Here is an 18,951-nt window from a genome sequence, read left to right as displayed (position 1 = left end):
CGTCTTCAAGAGAGCGAGAGTTGCACCCCTTCTGAAAAAACCTACACTCGATCCCTCCGATGTCAACAACTACAGACCAGTATCCCTTCTTTCTTTTCTCTCCAAAACTCTTGAACGTGCCGTCCTTGGCCAGCTCTCCTGCTATCTCTCTCAGAATGACCTTCTTGATCCAAATCAGTCAGGTTTCAAGACTAGTCATTCAACTGAGACTGCTCTTCTCTGTGTCACGGAGGCGCTCCGCACTGCTAAAGCTAACTCTCTCTCCTCTGCTCTCATCCTTCTAGACCTATCGGCTGCCTTTGATACTGTGAACCATCAGATCCTCCTCTCCACCCTCTCCGAGTTGGGCATCTCCGGCGCGGCCCACGCTTGGATTGCGTCCTACCTGACAGGTCGCTCCTACCAGGTGGCGTGGCGAGAATCTGTCTCCGCACCACGTGCTCTCACCACTGGTGTCCCCCAGGGCTCTGTCCTAGGCCCTCTCCTATTCTCGCTATACACCAAGTCACTTGGCTCTGTCATATCCTCACATGGTCTCTCCTATCATTGCTATGCAGACGACACACAATTAATCTTCTCCTTTCCCCCTTCTGATAACCAGGTGGCGAATCGCATCTCTGCATGTCTGGCAGACATATCAGTGTGGATGACGGATCACCACCTCAAGCTGAACCTCGGCAAGACAGAGCTGCTCTTCCTCCCGGGGAAGGACTGCCCGTTCCATGATCTCGCCATCACGGTTGACAACTCCATTGTGTCCTCCTCCCAGAGTGCTAAGAACCTTGGCGTGATCCTGGACAACACCCTGTCGTTCTCAACTAACATCAAGGCGGTGACCCGTTCCTGTAGGTTCATGCTCTACAACATTCGCAGAGTACGACCCTGCCTCACACAGGAAGCGGCGCAGGTCCTAATTTACATTTGACATTTTAGTCATTTAGCAGACGCTCTTATCCAGAGCGACTTACAGTAGAGTGCATACAATTTATTACATTTTACATACTGAGACAAGGATATCCCTACCGGCCAAACCCTCCCTAACCCGGACGACGCTATGCCAATTGTGCGTCGCCCCACGGACCTCCCGGTTGCGGCCGGCTGCGACAGAGCCTGGGCGTGAACCCAGAGACTCTGGTGGCGCAGCTAGCACTGCGATGCAGTGCCCTAGACCACTGCGCCACCCGGGAGACCTAATCCAGGCACTTGTCATCTCCCGTCTGGATTACTGCAACTCGCTGTTGGCTGGGCTCCCTGCCTGTGCCATTAAACCCCTACAACTCATCCAGAACGCCGCAGCCCGTCTGGTGTTCAACCTTCCCAAGTTCTCTCACGTCACCCCGCTCCTCCGCTCTCTCCACTGGCTTCCAGTTGAAGCTCGCATCCGCTACAAGACCATGGTGCTTGCCTACGGAGCTGTGAGGGGAACGGCACCTCCGTACCTTCAGGCTCTGATCAGGCCCTACACCCAAACAAGGGCACTGCGTTCATCCACCTCTGGCCTGCTCGCCTCCCTACCTCTGAGGAAGTACAGTTCCCGCTCAGCCCAGTCAAAACTGTTCGCTGCTCTGGCACCCCAATGGTGGAACAAACTCCCTCACGACACCAGGTCAGCGGAGTCAATCACCACCTTCCGGAGACACCTGAAACCCCACCTCTTTAAGGAATACCTAGGATAGGATAAAGTAATCCTTCTAACCCCCCCCTTAAAAGAGTTAGATGCACTATTGTAAAGTGGTTGTTCCACTGGATATCATAAGGTGAATGCACCAATTTGTAAGTCGCTCTGGATAAGAGCGTCTGCTAAATGACTTAAATGTAAATGTACACACAATACCCCATAATGACAAACCGAAAACAGGTTTTAGAAATGTTTGCTAATAAAGAAAAAAGAAATAAAACAGAAATAAATACCTTATTTACATAAATATTCAGACCCTTTGCTATGAGACTTGAAATTGAGCTCAGGTGCATCCTGTTTCCATTGATCATCATTGAGCTGTTTCTACATTGATTGGAGTCCACTTGTGGTGAATTCAATTGACTGGATAAGACTCGGAAAAGCACACACCTGTCTATTTAAGGAATTATCCGTAGAGCTCCGAGACAGGATTGTGTCGAGGGCATAGATCTGGGGAAGGGTACCAAAAAGGTTCTGCAGCATTGAAGGTCCCCAAGAACACAGTGGCATCAATCATTGTTAAATGGAAGAAGTTTGGAACCACCTCTTCTTAGAGCTGGCTGCCCGGCCAAACGGAGCAATCAAGGGAGAAGGGCCTTGGTCAGGGAGGTGACCAAGAACCCGATGGTCACTCCGACAGAGCTCCAGAGTTCCTCTGTGGAGATGGGAGAACCTTCCAGAAGGACAACCATCTCTTCAGCACTCCACCAATCAGGCCTTTATGGTAGAGTGGCCAGACTTAAGCCACTCCTCAGTAAAAGGCACATGACAGCCCGCTTGGAGTTAGCCAAAAGGCACCTCATTTTATTTATTGAAAAAATTTATATTTCACCTTTATTTAACCAGGTAGCCCAGTTGAGAACAAGTTCTCATTTACAACTGCGACCCGGCCAAGATAAAGCAAAGCAATGCGACAAAAACAACACAGAGTTACACATGGGATAAACAAACATACAGCCAATAATAACAATTGAAAAATCTGTACACAGTGTCTGCAAAGGAAGTAAGGAGGTAAGGCAATAAATAGGCCAATAGTGACGAAGTAATTACAATTTAGCAATTTACACTGGAGTGATATATGTGCAGATGAGGATGTGCAAGTAGAAATAATCATATGCAAATGAGCAGAAACACAAAAACAAAAATGGGAATGAGGTAGGTAGTTGGATGGATGGGCTATTTACAGATGTGCTGTGTACAGCTGCAGCGATCGGTAAGCTGCTCTGACAGCTGACGCTTAAAGTTAGTGATGGAGGAGTGTCTCCAACTTCAGTGATTTTTGCAATTCGTACCAATCATTGGCAGCAGAGAACTGGAAGGAAAGGTGGCCAAAGGAAGTGTTGGCTTTGGGGATGACCAGTGAAATATACCTGCTGGAGCACGTGCTACGGGTGGGTGTTGCTATGCTGACCAGTGAGCTGAGATAAGGCAGGGCTTTACCTAGCAAAGACTTATAGATGACCTGGAGCCAGTGGGTTTGGCGACGAATATGTAGCGAGGACCAGCCAACGAGAGCATACAGGTCACAGAGGTGGGTAGTATATGGGGCTTGGTGACGAAACGGATGGCACTGTGATAGACTGCATCCAGTTTGCTGAGTAGTGTTGGAGTCTATTTTGTAAATGACATCGCCGAAGTCAAGGATCGGCAGGATAGTCAGTTTTACGAGGGTATGTTTGGCAGCATGAGTGAATGAGGCTTTATTGCAAAATAGGAAGCCGATTCTAGATTTATTTTTGGATTGAAGATGCTTAATGTGAGTCTGGAAGGATCTAGCCAGACACCTAGGTATTTATGGTTGTCCACATATTCTAAGTCAGAACCGTCCAGAGTAGTGATGCTAGGCGGGCGGGTGCCTGCAGTTGAAGGGCACGCATTTCATTTTACTAGCATTTAAGAGCAGTTGGAGGCCACGGAAGGAGTGTTGCATGGCGTTGAAGCTCATTTGGAGGTTTGTTAACACAGTGTCCAAAGAAGGGCCAGATGTATACAGAATGGTGTCGTCTGAGTAGAGGTAAATCAAAAGAAATCACACGCAGCAAGAGCAACAATGGGGGCGGATAGTTTTAGGAAGAGAGGGTCCAGATTGTCTAGCCCAGCTGATTTGTAAGGATCCAGATTTTGCAGCTCTTTTAGAACATCAGCTGTCTAGATTTGGGTGAAGGAGAAGAGGGGGGGGGGGGGGGCTTGGGCCAGTTGCTGCGGGGGGTGCAGAGTTGTTGGCCAGGGTTGGGGTAGCCAGGTGGAAAGCATGGCCAGACGTAGAAAAATGCTTATTGAAATTCTCGATTATCGTGGATTTATGGTGACAGTGTTTCCTAGTCTCAGTGCAGTGGGCAGCTGGGAGGAGGTACTCTTATTCTCCATGGACTTTGAATTAGTGCTGCAGGATGCAAATTTCTGTTTGAAAAAGCTGGCCTTTGCTTTCCTAACTGACTGTGTGTATTGGTTCCTGACTTCCCTGAAAAGTTGAATATCGCGGGGACTATTCAAAGCTAGTGCAGTACACCACAGGGTGTTTTTGTGCTGGTCAAGGGCAGTCTAATCTGGAGTGAACCAAGGGCTATATCTGTTCTTAGTTCTACATTTTTTGAAAGGGGCATGCTTATTTAAGATGCTAAGGAAAGCATTTTTAAAGAACAACCAGGCATCCTCTACTGACGGAATGAGGTCAATATTCTTCCAGGATACCCGGGCCAGGTCGATTAGAAAGGCCTGCTCGCTGAAGTGTTTTAGGGAGCGTTTGACAGTGATGAGCGGTGGTCGTTTGACCGCGGACCCATAACGGACGCAGGCAATCAGGCAGTGATCGCTGAGATCCTGGTTGAAAACAGCAGAGGTGTATTTAGAGGGCAAGTTGGTCAAGATGAGATCTATGAGGGTGCCCATGTTTATGGATTTTGGGTTGTACCTGGTAGGTTCCTTGATAATTTGTGTGAGATTGAGGGCATCTAGCTTAGATTGTAGGACAGCAGGGGTGTTAAGCATATCCCAATTTAGGTCACCTAGCAGTACGAACTGACGATAGATGGGGGGCAATCAATTCACATATGGTGTCCAAGGCACAGCTGGGAGCTGAGGGCGGTCTATAACAACCTGCAACAGTGAGGGACGTAATTCTGGAGAGATGGATCTTTAAAAGTAGAAGCTTGAACTGTTTGGGCTTAGACCTGGATAGTATGACAGAACTCTGCAAGCTGTCTCTACAGTAGATTGCAATTCTGCCCCCTTTAGCAGTTCTGTCTTGACGGAAAATGTTGTAATTGGGGATGGAAATTTCAGAATTTTTGGTGGCCTTCCTAAGCCAGGATTCAGACACGGCTAGGACATTAGGGTTGGCGGAGTGTGCTAAAGCAGTGAATAAGGCAAACTTAGGGAGGAGGCTTCTGATGCTAACATACATGAACCCAAGGCTTTTACGGTTGCAGAAGTCAACAAATGAGAGCGCATGAGAGCGCCTGGGGACACACAGGGCCTGGGTTAACCTCTACATCACCAGAGGAACAAAGGAGGGGTAGGATGAGGGTACAGCTAAAGGCTATAAGAACTGGTCGTCTAGTTCTTTGTGAACAGAGAATAAAAGGAGCAGATTTCTGGGCGTGGTAGGATAGAGTCAGGGCATATTGTACAGACAAGGGTATGGTAGTTTGTAGCGTCATACCCAAGAAGACTCAATGCTGTAATCGCTTCAACAAAGTACTGAGTAAAGGGTCTGAATACTAATGTAAATGTGATATTTCAGTTTTATTTTTAAAAACCTGTTTTTGCTTTGTCATTATGGGGTATTGTGTGTATATTGAGGGGGGAAAACTATTTAATCCATTTTAGAATAAGTCTAACAATAAAATGTGGAAATAGTAAAGTGGTCTGAATACCTTCCTAATGCACTGTATGTGGTTTTCACTAGCAACATAGATATGCCCTAAGAACATAGCATATCTATCTAGTGATGCTAGCCTCATGTATGGGTTGATAGTCATAGGATATTGTTATGACTATGGCAGATAACTTTATCACTATGGGGTATGTGAAATCTTACCAAGCATAATGCACTATGCATGCTAAGATGCCTGTGAAACAGGAAGCATGTGGAATCTATTGGACATCTTCTGAGATTCCTTCCTGCTGAGGAAGGCAAAGTGTGTGACAGGTGCTCTGATCCGTCTCTGTTGCTGACATAGCATGTCTCCATCATACAAATCAAATCGTATTTGTCACATGCGCTGAATACAACATGATCTTACCACGAAATGCTGACTTAGAAGCCCTTAACCAACGATGCAGTTTTTTTCAAGAAAGTACTATAATGCTTTAAAAAATACAAAAATAAACAAAAGTTTAAAAAAGTAACAATAAATAACAATAACAAGGCTAAATACAGGGGGTACCGGTACCGAATCAATGTGCAGGGGTACAGGTTAGTCGAGATAATGGAGGAAATATGTACATGTATGTAGGGGTAAAGTGACTATGCATAGATAATAAACAGTGAGTAGCAGCAGCCTAAAAAAGGGGGTCAATGTAAATAGTCCAGGTAGACATTTGATTAACTGTTCAGCAGTCTTTTGGATTGGGGGTATAAGCTGTTAAAGGAGCCTTTTGGACCTAGACTTGGAGCTCCGGTACCGCTTGCCGTGTGGTGGCAGAGAGAACAGTCTACACACACACACACACACACAATGTGGAGGGGGAGAGACGTGACGGGAGGGGGCTGAGAGTAGCAGGGAGCGTGAGCAGAGCCCTAATTCCCATCCCTGAGAGGCAGCTGCTTTCAGATGGAAATGGAGAGGGACTGGGCCCACTTCTGTTTCAATTAGAGTCCCCAAACAGCACACATCTCTTTCACAGAAACAGCATGCTTAGTAGCTATGTGTCGGTATGTGTCTGTGTTGTGTGTATGATTATTGCCTGCTTGGACATGCATGAGTCTTCTATGGTGTGAGAGAACAGGAGAACGCAGCAAGATAAACAAAGAACTAGAGGTAAGAGAATGAGAGAAATTGTCCCATCTTCTTGTGCTGGTTTACTAGTACTGTATTAAAGTAAGTAGGCTGGGGGTTCTTAGATAGGAATATGGTAAAATATGATCATGCATTCTGTCCCATGTGACAGACCAAACTAGTTTTCTGCAGCTGGCTTGCCATTGAATGTCAATCAACCTGTTCTAAACAAGCATAATCCAGACCCAGAGCTGCTGAGCCTCTGGAATTTCCAGGCAGCACTAATCCAACCAGACCAATCTCACGCTGCAGTCAGATGCTAATACATTTCTCACATTACAGTTAGAGCGACATGCATGGATTATATTTGGCAAAGTCAGGCTTGTTCCTCAAGCAACTTGCCTCTCTCCTTTGGCTCCTCAGAGTCCGAGAGCACAGATTTGCTCATGACCCGGGAGCTCTAACTGGGGTATAGCTGTGAGCAATTACTTCTGTAAGATTCGGTTTTGAGGCACTGTGGTTCAAGGCCTCACAGTGTCAATGTGGAGCTTAGAAACAAACCTCCCACGCCAGGTCCCTGGCGTCCAGCAGGTAGAGCATGTGGAGGGTGTAACTCACCACCAGTGAGGCCGAGGCCCGTCCGTCCCGGCCCAACCACAGGAGGTCCGGGGAGCTTCAGGTTGTCGCCCGTCTGGCCTGAAGGTCGGAGGTCACTAGGGGCAGTGGGCTTCCGCTGCTGGAGGAAACCAGTGGAGAGATGATGGGCACAGTGACAGCTGTCAATTACAACTAAAACCACCACCACACTCACCGCTGCCAGCACAGTGAGTGAAGTGTTGCGTTTACATTCAATAGCATCGTGTGATTATGCAGAATACTGACGTCCGACCGAAGGACCAAGGATGGTAAACACATGATCCTGCCAGCATCTGTTTGTGCTAAGGATCTTAGACTTGAATGTTTGATTCAACGTTCAAACGGTATCTGTTAATAATATTGGCCTCAGTCAGCTGAAAGTACAAGGACAAGGATTGTTGCTGATATTGTATCGTGAGCCTTCCTGATGTTTAGAGAATACTGGAGCTTTGAGATGTGGATATCATGGCCAGCTTAGAGAAAGTAATTGTATCTGTAGAGCATGTACGGAAAAAATGTATGTGAAAATGAATGGCTGTAGTATAGCCGTTAACATTGATGATGATTATGAGTACATGATACATGGAATGTTAAGGCATAAATGTATGAAAGCGGGTATTCTTACTTTAAATGTACAGTCACGTGAAAAAGTAAGTACACCCCCTGGAAAGTTGTATTTTTTTGTAAATATTTTGACAGATGGACATGTAATCTTCACTTCAACACTATTGACAGAAAGGTAACCTAATTAAACAAATTAAACTGAAATATTAAACTTTGCAATAATTTATACATCAAAAATCGACAGATATGCAATTCCATAGTGAGGAAAAAATGAGTACACCCCTAGCTTCAATAGCTGGTGTTGCCCCCTTTGCCTGAAATAACTTCATGTAGCCGTTTCTTGTAACTGTCTATCAGTCTTACAGTATATCGACTGGGAGGAATTTCCCACTCTTCTTTACAGTACTGCTTCAACTGTCATGTTGGAGGGATTTCTTGCTTTCACGGCCCACTTCAAGTCCCCCCACAGCATTGACAGGATTGAGATCTTGGCTTTGACTCGGCCATTCCATAACCCTCCATTTCATCTTTTTGAGACATTCTGTTGTAGCTTTGCTTATGTGTTTTGGATCATTGTCCTGATGCAAGATCCATGTACGGTTCAGCTTTTTTGACAGATGGCCTCACATTCTCCTCAAGAATTCTCTGGTACAATATGGAATTCATGGTTGACTAAATGATTCCAAGTTGGCCCTCAGGCAGCCCCAAAACATAAAGCCACCGCCTCCATGCTTTACGGTCGGTATGAGGTTCTTCTGTTCAAAAGGCAGTGTTTGTCTTCAACAAACAACAAATGGCGTCTGACATTGCTGCCAAACGACTCCACCTTTGACTCATCTGTCCAGAGCACATTGTTCCAGTAGTTTGGTCTTTACCCAGGTGTTGTCTGGCAAACATCAGTCTTGTCTTGATGTTCTTTTTTGATAGCAGAGGCTTCTTCCTTCCTGACCTCCCATGTAGGCCAAGTTTGTACAGTCTCTTTCTGACAGTTGACTCATCAACTCACTTCGATATTGATTGTGGCAAGAGAGGCCTGTATACCCCTTGATGTTACTCTGGGGTTCAGAGACTTTTATGAGCATCTTTCGGTCAGCTCTTGGTCTGAATTTGGTGGGACGACCTCTCCTAGGTAGATTGCCAGTGGTCTGGAATTTTCTCCATTTGTAGATGATCTGTCGGACAGTGGAACGATGTACTTCAAATTGCTTGAAAATGGATTTGTAATCCCTCCCAGACTCACGGGCATCATCAATAATCTTTCTTCTGAGGGCCTCTGAGGTCTTTTGATCTTTGCATGATGTCTTACCACACACCCATAAGGTTAAGACCAAAACAGACCAAGTTTCTAATCTTTATGGAAGGCTGGACCCCCCCAAGGTACTATAATGATTTCCTAATAATTTGCACCTGATCCTAATTTTTGACATTTTAGGTAGGTGTGTACTATTTTGTTCTGCATAAGGAAAATGCATTTTTGTTTTTTCAAAGTAATTTTTTCCCCCGTGTGCTTTGTTAAATTGGGTTTCCTTTATCAATGAATGTGGTTAAAATTTTGCTCAAATATCCATGTGTCCAAATACGAGGGGGGAAAAAGACCACTTCCCAAAGGGTGTACTTACTTGTTCACATGACTGTATGTGGTTCTGTATTTGAGCTGTTCTACTAATGTACTGTATTATGTCATGTTTTATGTTTTATGTTTTGTCTGGACCCCAGGAATAGCTGCTTTAGCACTAGCTAATGGGGATCCTAATAAAACACTAACAGCAGCAAATCAGACTATTACCACAGCTCTAATTCACCCCACACTCTGATATTTAGTGAAAAAAGCGTCCCAGTGATTGCTTCCATTGCCGCTGCCAGCGACAGTTGCAGTGCATCATCATACCTAATATGGATGATAGCCTCAGATGGCTGGCTGTTGATTAGAACACAAAGGACGCCAGCCAGCCAGCCAGCCACTGAGACTTGTCTTTTATAATTAGGCAGTCGATCCAAAAGGGAATAAAACAGATGTGATTACAGTTTATAGGAGGAGAGGGCAATGCAAATAAAACCTTGTGGCAGCTAACTGGATAATAAAAATGAAAAGGCAGTATAAATAGATATGATAGGATAATAAATAGAAAGGACAGCTTCATAGGGACCTCGAGTTACATCTCAGGAAAGGAGGAATTAAAAGAGATGGAGAGCGGAGAGGAGCGAGGGTGAGGCTGTAAATCTCCAGGAGTCTCGGTGGCCAGGGTCGGCTACAGAGTCACTAAACAGAGAGATTGACAGAAGACCTTGGTCAGGGAGCCATATTTCCTGATGAAGTACCTGTATGTGGAGAGATTTACACCTCCCATGGAGCAGCACCATACAGGGAAAATAAATGTTTAGAGAAACATGTCAAAGCATGTGGAGGAGCCAAGGGACCTTTTCTGTAGCCCTTTGTCAATGTCGTGCTCTGGGTCAATGTCGTGCTCTGGGTCAATGTCGAGCTCTGGGTCAATGTCGTGCTCTGGGTCAATGTCGTGCTCTGGGTCAATGTCGTGCTCTGGGTCAATGTCGTGCTCTGGGTCAATGTCGTGCTCTGGGTCAATGTCGTGCTCTGGGTCAATGTCGTGCTCTGTGCCAATGTCGTGCTCTGTGCCACTGAGAGGAAAGTAGTGTGTGACTGAGGGAAACATATGTAGCTAGCTGGCTGTAAATAACTTGTTGTTTGTCAGTGTTCCATACTCTGAGCACAGGCAAGCTAGAGCCTGCAGTTGGAATCTCGCGCTCTACAGTGACTCAGATGACAGATTGCATGGGAAATAGATGGAAGGATGAGAGAAGGAGGAGAGGCACAGCAGGTCATACCTGAGGTAGAAGACTGTTGGAAGACTGTTGGGAGGTAGCGTTCTCATCTGGGGAGACAGGACAGACAGCAGTTAGTTAGGTCATCATGAGTAAGGCAGTCAATTAATATCATATCATTTCATTTCTATTTAATTCAGCTCAAGATTTCCGGGGGTGATATTATACAAAGTGAATAGGAAAGGGAAGTACAATAAAGATAATGTTTTATGCATATGGTATATGGGTAGTGTTGGTGACCATGGTCGAACCTCAGACAGTCATTTTAAAACAGAGAGAATAGCTGCCGATGAAGCAGCCATCAAAAACAAACCTTCCTCCAAACAAACCATTTAGCATCTTTTTTTTGGTTTATATTTTTTCTCCTTTTTCCTCCCCAATTTCGATCTTGTCTCATCGCTGCAACTCCCCAACGGGCTCGGGAGGCGAAGGAAGAGTCATGTGTCCTCCCAAACATGACCCACCAAACCGCGCTTCTTAACACCCGTCCGCTTAACCTGGAAGCCAGCCGCACTAATGTGTCGGAGTAAACACTGTTCACCTGACGACCGAGGTCAGCCTGCAGGCGCTTGGCCCGCCACAAGGAGTCGCTAGAGCGCGATGAGCCAAGTAAATCCCCCCCGGCCAAACCCTCCCCTAACCTGGACGATGCTGGGCTAATTGTTCGCCGCCCTATGGGACTCCCGATCACGGCCGGTTGCGATACAGCCCAGGATCAAACCCGGGTCTGTAGTGACGCCTCTAGCACTGCGAGAAAGTGCCTTAGACTGCTGCACCACTCGGGAAGCCCCCTATTTAACATCTTAACAACATTACGGAGGACTGCAAGTTAAGGATTGGACGTCATCCTTTCTCCAACAGTCTTTCATCCACATAAAAGGGAACGCGATTACATCAGCAATTAGACCCGCCACATTCATTCCTATGACGATGTTTAATGACATCCTATTCATTTATTATGAATGTGACACAACAGAAACCATGGGGGACTGTTAAAACATCTATATCAACAGAGAGGGACTCCAATTAGCTGTTAATGAAATCCCCTTTAATCCAAAGAAATGTGGTGTCATTCAAAAGTTAAGGAATGAGTCACCCGATACGGGATGGACCATCCCGAGCTAGCACACAGCCTTTTACTGCTCGATTTATACATGCTGTAAACTATGTAAGTGATTTGATTTGATTTTGAGTAGGATATCATACGTAAGCAGCATATTCCAGGCTCTGTCCTACTGGTGATGAGGTTAAACCATAGCTGTGTTAGGGGACAGGGTTACTACCAGACAGAGCTAAAGAGGAGGGGTTTAGGGAGTGGTTTGGAAACTGACCCCTGCTCCTTTCCAGCCCTGGTGTAATTCTGTTAAGAATGAGGGGTCACACTTTGCAACGCACCAGGAAGGGCTGTGAGTGGTTGGGGTGCGGGAGAGGGGAAAGGTTAGCAAGTGTTTCTTATTCTCCAGGCTGAGGGCGCAATGTTTACTCCCACATATACTGCCATTTGTCAGGAAACATGAAGGGAATTGGAATATCCAAACAGTTTTCTACACTCCCTGTCCCACTGTCAGTGTGTTGTTACCTGTACATTTCTGTGATGGGGGGTCCTGTGCGGACTGGGGGACTTCAGTCTGGGCGGAGAGCAGCAGTTCATACGTGTGATCCTCCTCCCCTCTCTCATCGATGCTGCTGTTAGTGTACAGGGCCTGTAGGTAGAGGGAAGGCAGGTCAAAAACACAGCATCATTATCATTTGTATAAGGCTAATCAATACTTTTCTCAGGCTGTGATGCTGGTGACTCCTACAGTGATGTAAAAGTCCCTCCACAGCGCCCTCTAACGGTTGTTGTGAGACTCTTGGCCACAGTTGTCAGCTCATGCATAGCACACTAAAGAAGCAGGAATTATGGGATATGGGGCTGCTCAAAATAATTGATCACTTTTAGAAATACAAAATTACCCCAAAATCACAGAGGGTGGAGTGCATATATGGTTATTGTACGGCTGGGTAAACACTAGCCTAGCTTTTAAGAGGACACCATTAAATAAAGGGTGTGACTAAGGGCACTAGGGTATTTAAAACTAACACCATCATATAATCCCAACACTGGCAGTACTTTCCATGATTCCACAACAGTGTCGTGATACCATGTTTACCCCTTGTCAGCCACTGAATAGATAGAGTCTGCTCCCTCTCTCCCATAACCAGTACAGCCCCTTTCCGATTCACCCCTATCGCTCCCCCTCTTCTCTTCCTTCCTCTAACCAACGCCACACTCAGATTAATATTCATGAAGGGTTTGTGTGATTTGAGCAGACATGGAGAGAATCGTCACGAAGGGGTGGTGTCCGCAGCACCACTGACATTCTAAGCGGCTGACTAACATTTGCTAACGATACTGACCTCTGAGTTAAGCTCCTCTTCCTGGCCTGGGGCATGTTGGGATTGGTGAGCAAGCCGGTCTTTCTGTAATTGGCAAACAGAGAATGAAATCAGTGATTGTGCTCAGACATTAGATTGACACATTATCTTGAACTACAAGGTTGGCTGAAAAGATGAGAACTGGAGCCTTGAATTCAAACATAGATTTTGTCTTTAAGAAATATGCTGTCAAAATTCTGACAGGAAGATTTGTAAATCCAGTCCACTCAACTCAACAACAATTACATGCAGAGAACCATTGCCCTCTAGTGGAGGAAAAGTATTTAGATGCCCATCTATTCAAAATCTCTGTCACATGTGTGTTTCTGTTGTGTAAGGCAGTTCCAGACAAACCTTTCCGGCTTCACTGTCAGGTCGTCCAGAGTCCCTGTCGGAGGACTTGCCACTGGCCAGGCTGTCCAGAGAGTGACAGGAAGTGGCCTCGAACAGCGCCTCATATGGGCTCTCCTCCTCAGACCCCGGGGCCACCCCCGAGATCAGCTCACTCACCACCCCCAGCTCACCTACAACACACATAAGCATCTTAATATATTGACGCACAATACAAAAACAGGTAGACATGCACAGCTTCACACCAGTACACAGCCTTGGCTGGTGGTTACGTGTTAAACACCATATCCTGTCACTGCTCACTCAACTCAAGGTTTTCTGTATTGCTATGACATACCTTTTTTCCGAAGGCTAGGGCTCTCATTAGGTGGAGGGACAGGGGGAGGAGGCAAGTGTAAAACAGGGGGATTTCCTGACATATGGCCTGCAGAGAGATACGGAAGAAAAGGTCATTCAAATAACATCATTAGTGAGACAAAAACAGACTTTTTGAAATCAGTTTGTGGTCAAGGTAACCTTTCTTTACCTTTCTTTAAGTCCCACAGGGAACCAATGATATATGTACTTCTTACCCAGGATTAGAGCTGCTATCTGTCGGCTCTTCTGAGAGGGCATTTCTCTGACAGTGTCCAGCGCTGTCAGGCCCTTGCTGTCCACCATGTTCACATTAACCCCTGGAGCAGGACAAACGGAGACATGACGAGAGACATAGAGGACAGAGCAGGGGATTAGGAGAGGAGTGACAAATGAGCAGAGGGTTAGGCCATATATCTGCATTATTCGGCAGTTATAGAAATGTGTTGTGTTGTGTCTTGGAGGCATCCGTGTCTGACCTGCACTCAGAAGTTTCTGCACCACGTCAGTCTTCCCAAAGAGAGCTGCTTCATGGAGGGCGCTGCCCTTCTCCGTCTGCAGAGAGACCCAACAAACACACTACAATAAAACCAGAATCGAAACAGTGCAAGGTTGAGCAATAACAAAACACGTAAAGACATCAAAGTAGACTCCCCGCCAGTAACATACAGCAGAGGTCAGATCTCTAACCCTCCCTGCTGAGAGGAACAGGTGAAGACCTATCTATCCCACCGCACCACTTTGACTTCGATTCCACTCCTCTTATCTTGGTCAGCTAGGACATACAGCTTAAAGCTAAACCTGCAGGATACTTCTTGAACACACAGGACAGGTTTGACCTGCGTGAAATAGAAGTTTGGCGAGTTTACTTATACCCCACCGATTGCCACCCCAGCGTGTTTTGCTACGGACAATTATTTGGTTGAGGAATCAAAGCAGATCATTTTCCAGCTCGCAGCACCATGCTAATGGAAACCTGCAGGAAGCAGAGCATGAAGGACTCTTGACATTGGCCCAGACCTGCTATACAGCAGAGAGGAGGGGAGTGGAGGTAGGACACGACAGATGGATGGCACAGTTTGAAAGGGGATAGGGCCAAAAGCCATCATTTCAAGACCCTTTGACTTTTTCCACATTGTGTTAGTTTCTGCATTGTTCTAAAATTGATTAAATAAATAAAAATCCTCATCACAATACCCCAAAATGACAAAGTGAAAACAGGTTTTTATAAATTTTTGTTAATGTATAAAAAATAAATAAATAAAAAAATACCTTATTTAAATAAGTACTCAGACCCTTTACTATGAGACTCGAAATGGAGAGCAGGTGCATCCTGCTTCCATTGATCACCCTTGAGATGTTTATACAACTTTACTGGAGTCCACCTGTGGTAAATTCAAATGATTGGACAAGATTTGGGAAAGGCACAAACCTGTTTATATACGGTCCCACAGTTGACAGTGCATGTCAGAGCAAAAACCAAGCCATGAGGATGAAGGAATTGTCCATAAGCTCCGAGACAGGATTGTGTCTAGGCACCGATCAGGGGAAGGGTGCCAAAACATTTCTGCAGCATTGAAGGTCCCCAAGAACACAGTGGCCTCCATTATCCTTAAATGGAATACGTTTGGAACCACCAAGACTCTTGCTAGAGCTGGCCGCCCAGCCGAACTGAGAAATAGGGGGAGAAGGGCCTTGGTCAGGGAGGTTCCAATAACCCAATGGTCACTCTGGCAGAGCTCCCAGAGTACCTCTGTAGAGATGGGAGAACCTTCCAGAAGGACAACCATCTCTGCAGCACTCCACCAATCAGGCCTTTATGGTAGAGTGGCCAGACAGAAGCCTCCTCAGAAAAAGGCACATGACAGCCTGCTTGGAGTTTGCCAAAAGGCACCTAAAGACTCTCAGACAATGAGAAACAAGATTCTCTGGTCTGATGAAACCAAGATTGAACTCTTTGGCCTGAATGCCAAGCGCCACGTCTGGAGGAAACCTGGCACCATCCCTAAGGTGAAACATGGTGGTGGCAGCATCATGCTGTGGGGATGTTTTTCAGCGGCAGGGACTGGGAGACTAGTCAGGATCGAGGGAAAGATGAACGTAGCAAAGTACAGAGAGATCCTTGATGAAAACCTGGTCCAGAGCGCTCAGGACCTCAGACTGGTGCCAACGTTCACCTTCCAAAAGGACAACGACCCTAAGCACCAGGGTTGTGGAGTAATGGATTACATGTCATCCGTTACATGTAAGGGATTACTAAAAACTGGTAACTGTAATCTGTTATGTTACCAGCAAAAACATTGTAATCAGATTACAGATACTTTTGAAAAATGTTATTACTTTGAGGATTACTTTTAAATTCAGAAAGGATGTTTGTAAAAACAAAATCTTTGACACTTCGCTGTTTTCTCAATGACATTGAAATCAGCATTGAAAAAAGGAGCAAGTTTAAGTTTGTTCCATCCGAGCGAGTCGGACCACACTCGGAGACCCCTATGATGACACACCAAATGTGTTTGATGGATCGCGGGAAAAGAACAGGAATAGGCTTTTGTAGGCTACAGTCCAAGCTATGCCTTCCAAAAGGTGCGACTGCTGTCGGCATCCACAGATTATCCAACTTAAATAAACGCTTGGAGGTAAGGATGACAGCAGTGGTGTAGTCTATGGCGATACGGATATCACTTATTATTGATATCTACATAGCGCATTGATGTGAATAACACTACTGCTCTCTCATTTAGCAATTTTCGCCTTACGGATTGTGGTTGTTGTGGATGGCTGTTCACAAGTCTAAAATGTGTATTTGAACCCAATAATGGTTGAATTCAAGAAGTTTTAGCTGCCTATCAATCATTGTTTTTGAAACCAGTGGACAGCCAAGTGAACAGCTGCACAGTGCGGATCCCAGCCTATGGAATAAAAGAGGGTCTTTTATTGCTAAATTTAATTCATGCTAATAATTTTTTTTAATCCATAGGCTTAATGGACACATGTTCAAACTCGCACGCTTTTGATAGACTTAAAGGGGCAATCTGTAGTTGCTACATCCATTTTTGGATACATATATCCATTGATTCTTGAAGAATATAAATATAAATGCCTCATGAGCTTAGTTCAACTATCACACTCCATGAAAACCCAAAATATAAGCTGCTTTTCCTCCAATGTTTGTAAACATTGTAAATGTAAACAAACACTATATAGCCTCATAACATGGTTAAAACAATAATGTTGATATCATGGATGACCAGCCCTTACATCCATAGCTCTGTCTATTAATCTGAGAGTGGTTACATTTCTCCAGGCCCATCCCTCAGTTTTTTACCAAAAGAGGCGGGGCGACCATTTTACTATTGTTTCATCTGTGGATTTGCCCTTTAAAACAGCTGCATATTATCCAGATATCACCAACAAAAAGGTAAACAACAGGCCTAAGCAAATGCAGCATATGGCATTCATTTTTCACATGTAAATAGTACTTTCAGTAGTGCTCAAAGCATGCCATTCCATGAGCGCAGCGTTTATTTTTCAACTCCAATCAATGAGCCCAATCAGTCCTCCATGACAACAAAATCATAAACAACAGAGTAGGGCTGGCTAATAAGTCCTTAGTCTTGGGGTCATGCGCAGGTTAAAAAAAATTGGTTCATCTATACTTTCAAGTCCTATTCTTTAAAATCAAGGGATATAACATTTATTGTAATGACAGAAATTCTGAGACTTTGGTTTTTAATGCAATTATATAATTTATATAATTATAATTTAATCGCATTATTATATGAAGTAGAAAGCAATGGGTTAGAAGAAGCCTACATAACCAACCCATAAAGTAAAATGTAACATTCATATATGGTCAGCTATGTAAACTTTAACATTGATTTATCCTGCAATAGATGTTGTTCAATTGGTAACATACATTGTTGTCTTCTTCGAATGCCTCTTAAGGGAAAATAAATGTAAAAGTAATGGAATCAGATAACATTACTGAGTTTGTTAATCCAAAAGTTACATTACTGATTATAATTTGGGACAGGTAACTAGTAACTGTAACAGGTTACATTTAGAAAGCAACCTACCCAACCCTGCTAAGCACACAGCCAAGACAACGCAGGAGTGGCTTCGGGACAAGTCTTTGAATGTCCTTGAGTGGCCAATCCAGAGCCTGGACTTGAACCCGATCGAACATCTCTGGAGAGACCTGAAAATAGCTGCGCAGCGACGCTTCCCATCCAACCTGACAGAGCTTCAGAAGATCTGCAGAAACTTACCAAATACAGGTGTGCCAAGCATCATACCCAAGAAGACTCAAGGCTGTAAATTGCTGCCAAAGGTGCTTCAACAAAGTATTGAGTAAAGGGGTCTGAGTACTTATCTAAATGTGATATTTCACATATTTCACACATTTTCTAAAAACCTGTTTTCGCTTTGTCATTATGGGGTATGGTGTGTACATTGATGATTTAATTCATATTAGAATAAGGCTGTAACGTAAGTAAATGTGGAAAAGGTCAAGGGGTCTGAATACTTTCCGAATGCACTGAATGTAGGCTTAAATGCTGGAAACAGCAGATGAAGCCATCCATGATCCAACATAATTTGACACAATCACAACATACCACATTGTGTTTATACAAAATATTATTATGGACACATTCTGTCTCTATACATCCACACAACTCTACACTCTCACACCAACACACTGAAAATAATCATTGAGCACGCAGGAGACAACACAACAGACTCAGTGTTCCCCTCAGTCCTCACCTCGTAGTTGATGTCCATGCCGGCTGCCAGCAGCACCTCCACCACGGCCAGGTGTCCGTTGCGTGACGCCAGGTGCAGCGGCGTGTGTTTCTTGGTGTTGCAGCAGAGCAGGTTGGGGTGTGCGGTAAGCAGCAGCTTGACCACCTCCAGACGGCCGTAGAGCGCCGCCAGGTCCAGCGGCGTCTCAAGCTTGTTGTTCCTCATGGTGGGGTCGGTCAGCTCCTCCAGCAGCAGACGCACCACCTGGGTGTGGCCGTACTGGGCGGCACAGTGGAGGGGGGTCTCATTGTCGTTGTTCTGTTGGGGGGGGCGACCAGGAAATGAAGGCAAGGGGTGAGCATCAACATAGAGGTGGTTGAGATAGAAGTAGGTGTGGTGGGTATTGGGAGTACAGAAGGAAGG

At 45.2% G+C, this 18,951-nt stretch overlaps 1 protein-coding gene across 10 annotated transcripts in view; it reads right to left on the bottom strand.

Annotated features, from left to right (window-relative positions):
- Window positions 1–18,951, bottom strand: part of LOC139542554 (ankyrin repeat and SAM domain-containing protein 1A-like) — a 109,508-nt gene that overhangs the window by 48,869 nt on the left and 41,688 nt on the right. For 6 of the 10 annotated variants that reach the window (XM_071348122.1, XM_071348127.1, XM_071348130.1 and 3 more), the window contains 9 exons: window positions 18,550–18,846; window positions 14,262–14,337; window positions 14,001–14,102; window positions 13,766–13,852; window positions 13,432–13,601; window positions 13,060–13,122; window positions 12,239–12,362; window positions 10,663–10,709; window positions 7,237–7,354 (listed from right to left, as the gene is read on the bottom strand). In XM_071348122.1, the coding sequence (XP_071204223.1) occupies window positions 7,237–7,354; window positions 10,663–10,709; window positions 12,239–12,362; window positions 13,060–13,122; window positions 13,432–13,601; window positions 13,766–13,852; window positions 14,001–14,102; window positions 14,262–14,337; window positions 18,550–18,846 (1,084 nt within the window). The remainder of the gene's footprint in view (window positions 1–7,236; window positions 7,355–10,662; window positions 10,710–12,238; window positions 12,363–13,059; window positions 13,123–13,431; window positions 13,602–13,765; window positions 13,853–14,000; window positions 14,103–14,261; window positions 14,338–18,549; window positions 18,847–18,951) is intronic. The other 4 variants (XM_071348125.1, XM_071348132.1, XM_071348126.1 and 1 more) reach the window with 3 other exon arrangements.

Source organism: Salvelinus alpinus, chromosome 17 (assembly GCF_045679555.1).
Source record: "Salvelinus alpinus chromosome 17, SLU_Salpinus.1, whole genome shotgun sequence".
In the NCBI taxonomy this organism is placed as follows: domain Eukaryota; kingdom Metazoa; phylum Chordata; class Actinopteri; order Salmoniformes; family Salmonidae; genus Salvelinus; species Salvelinus alpinus.
Note: the sequence above shows the minus strand (reverse complement) of the source record. Positions and strands in the feature narration are given on the sequence as shown.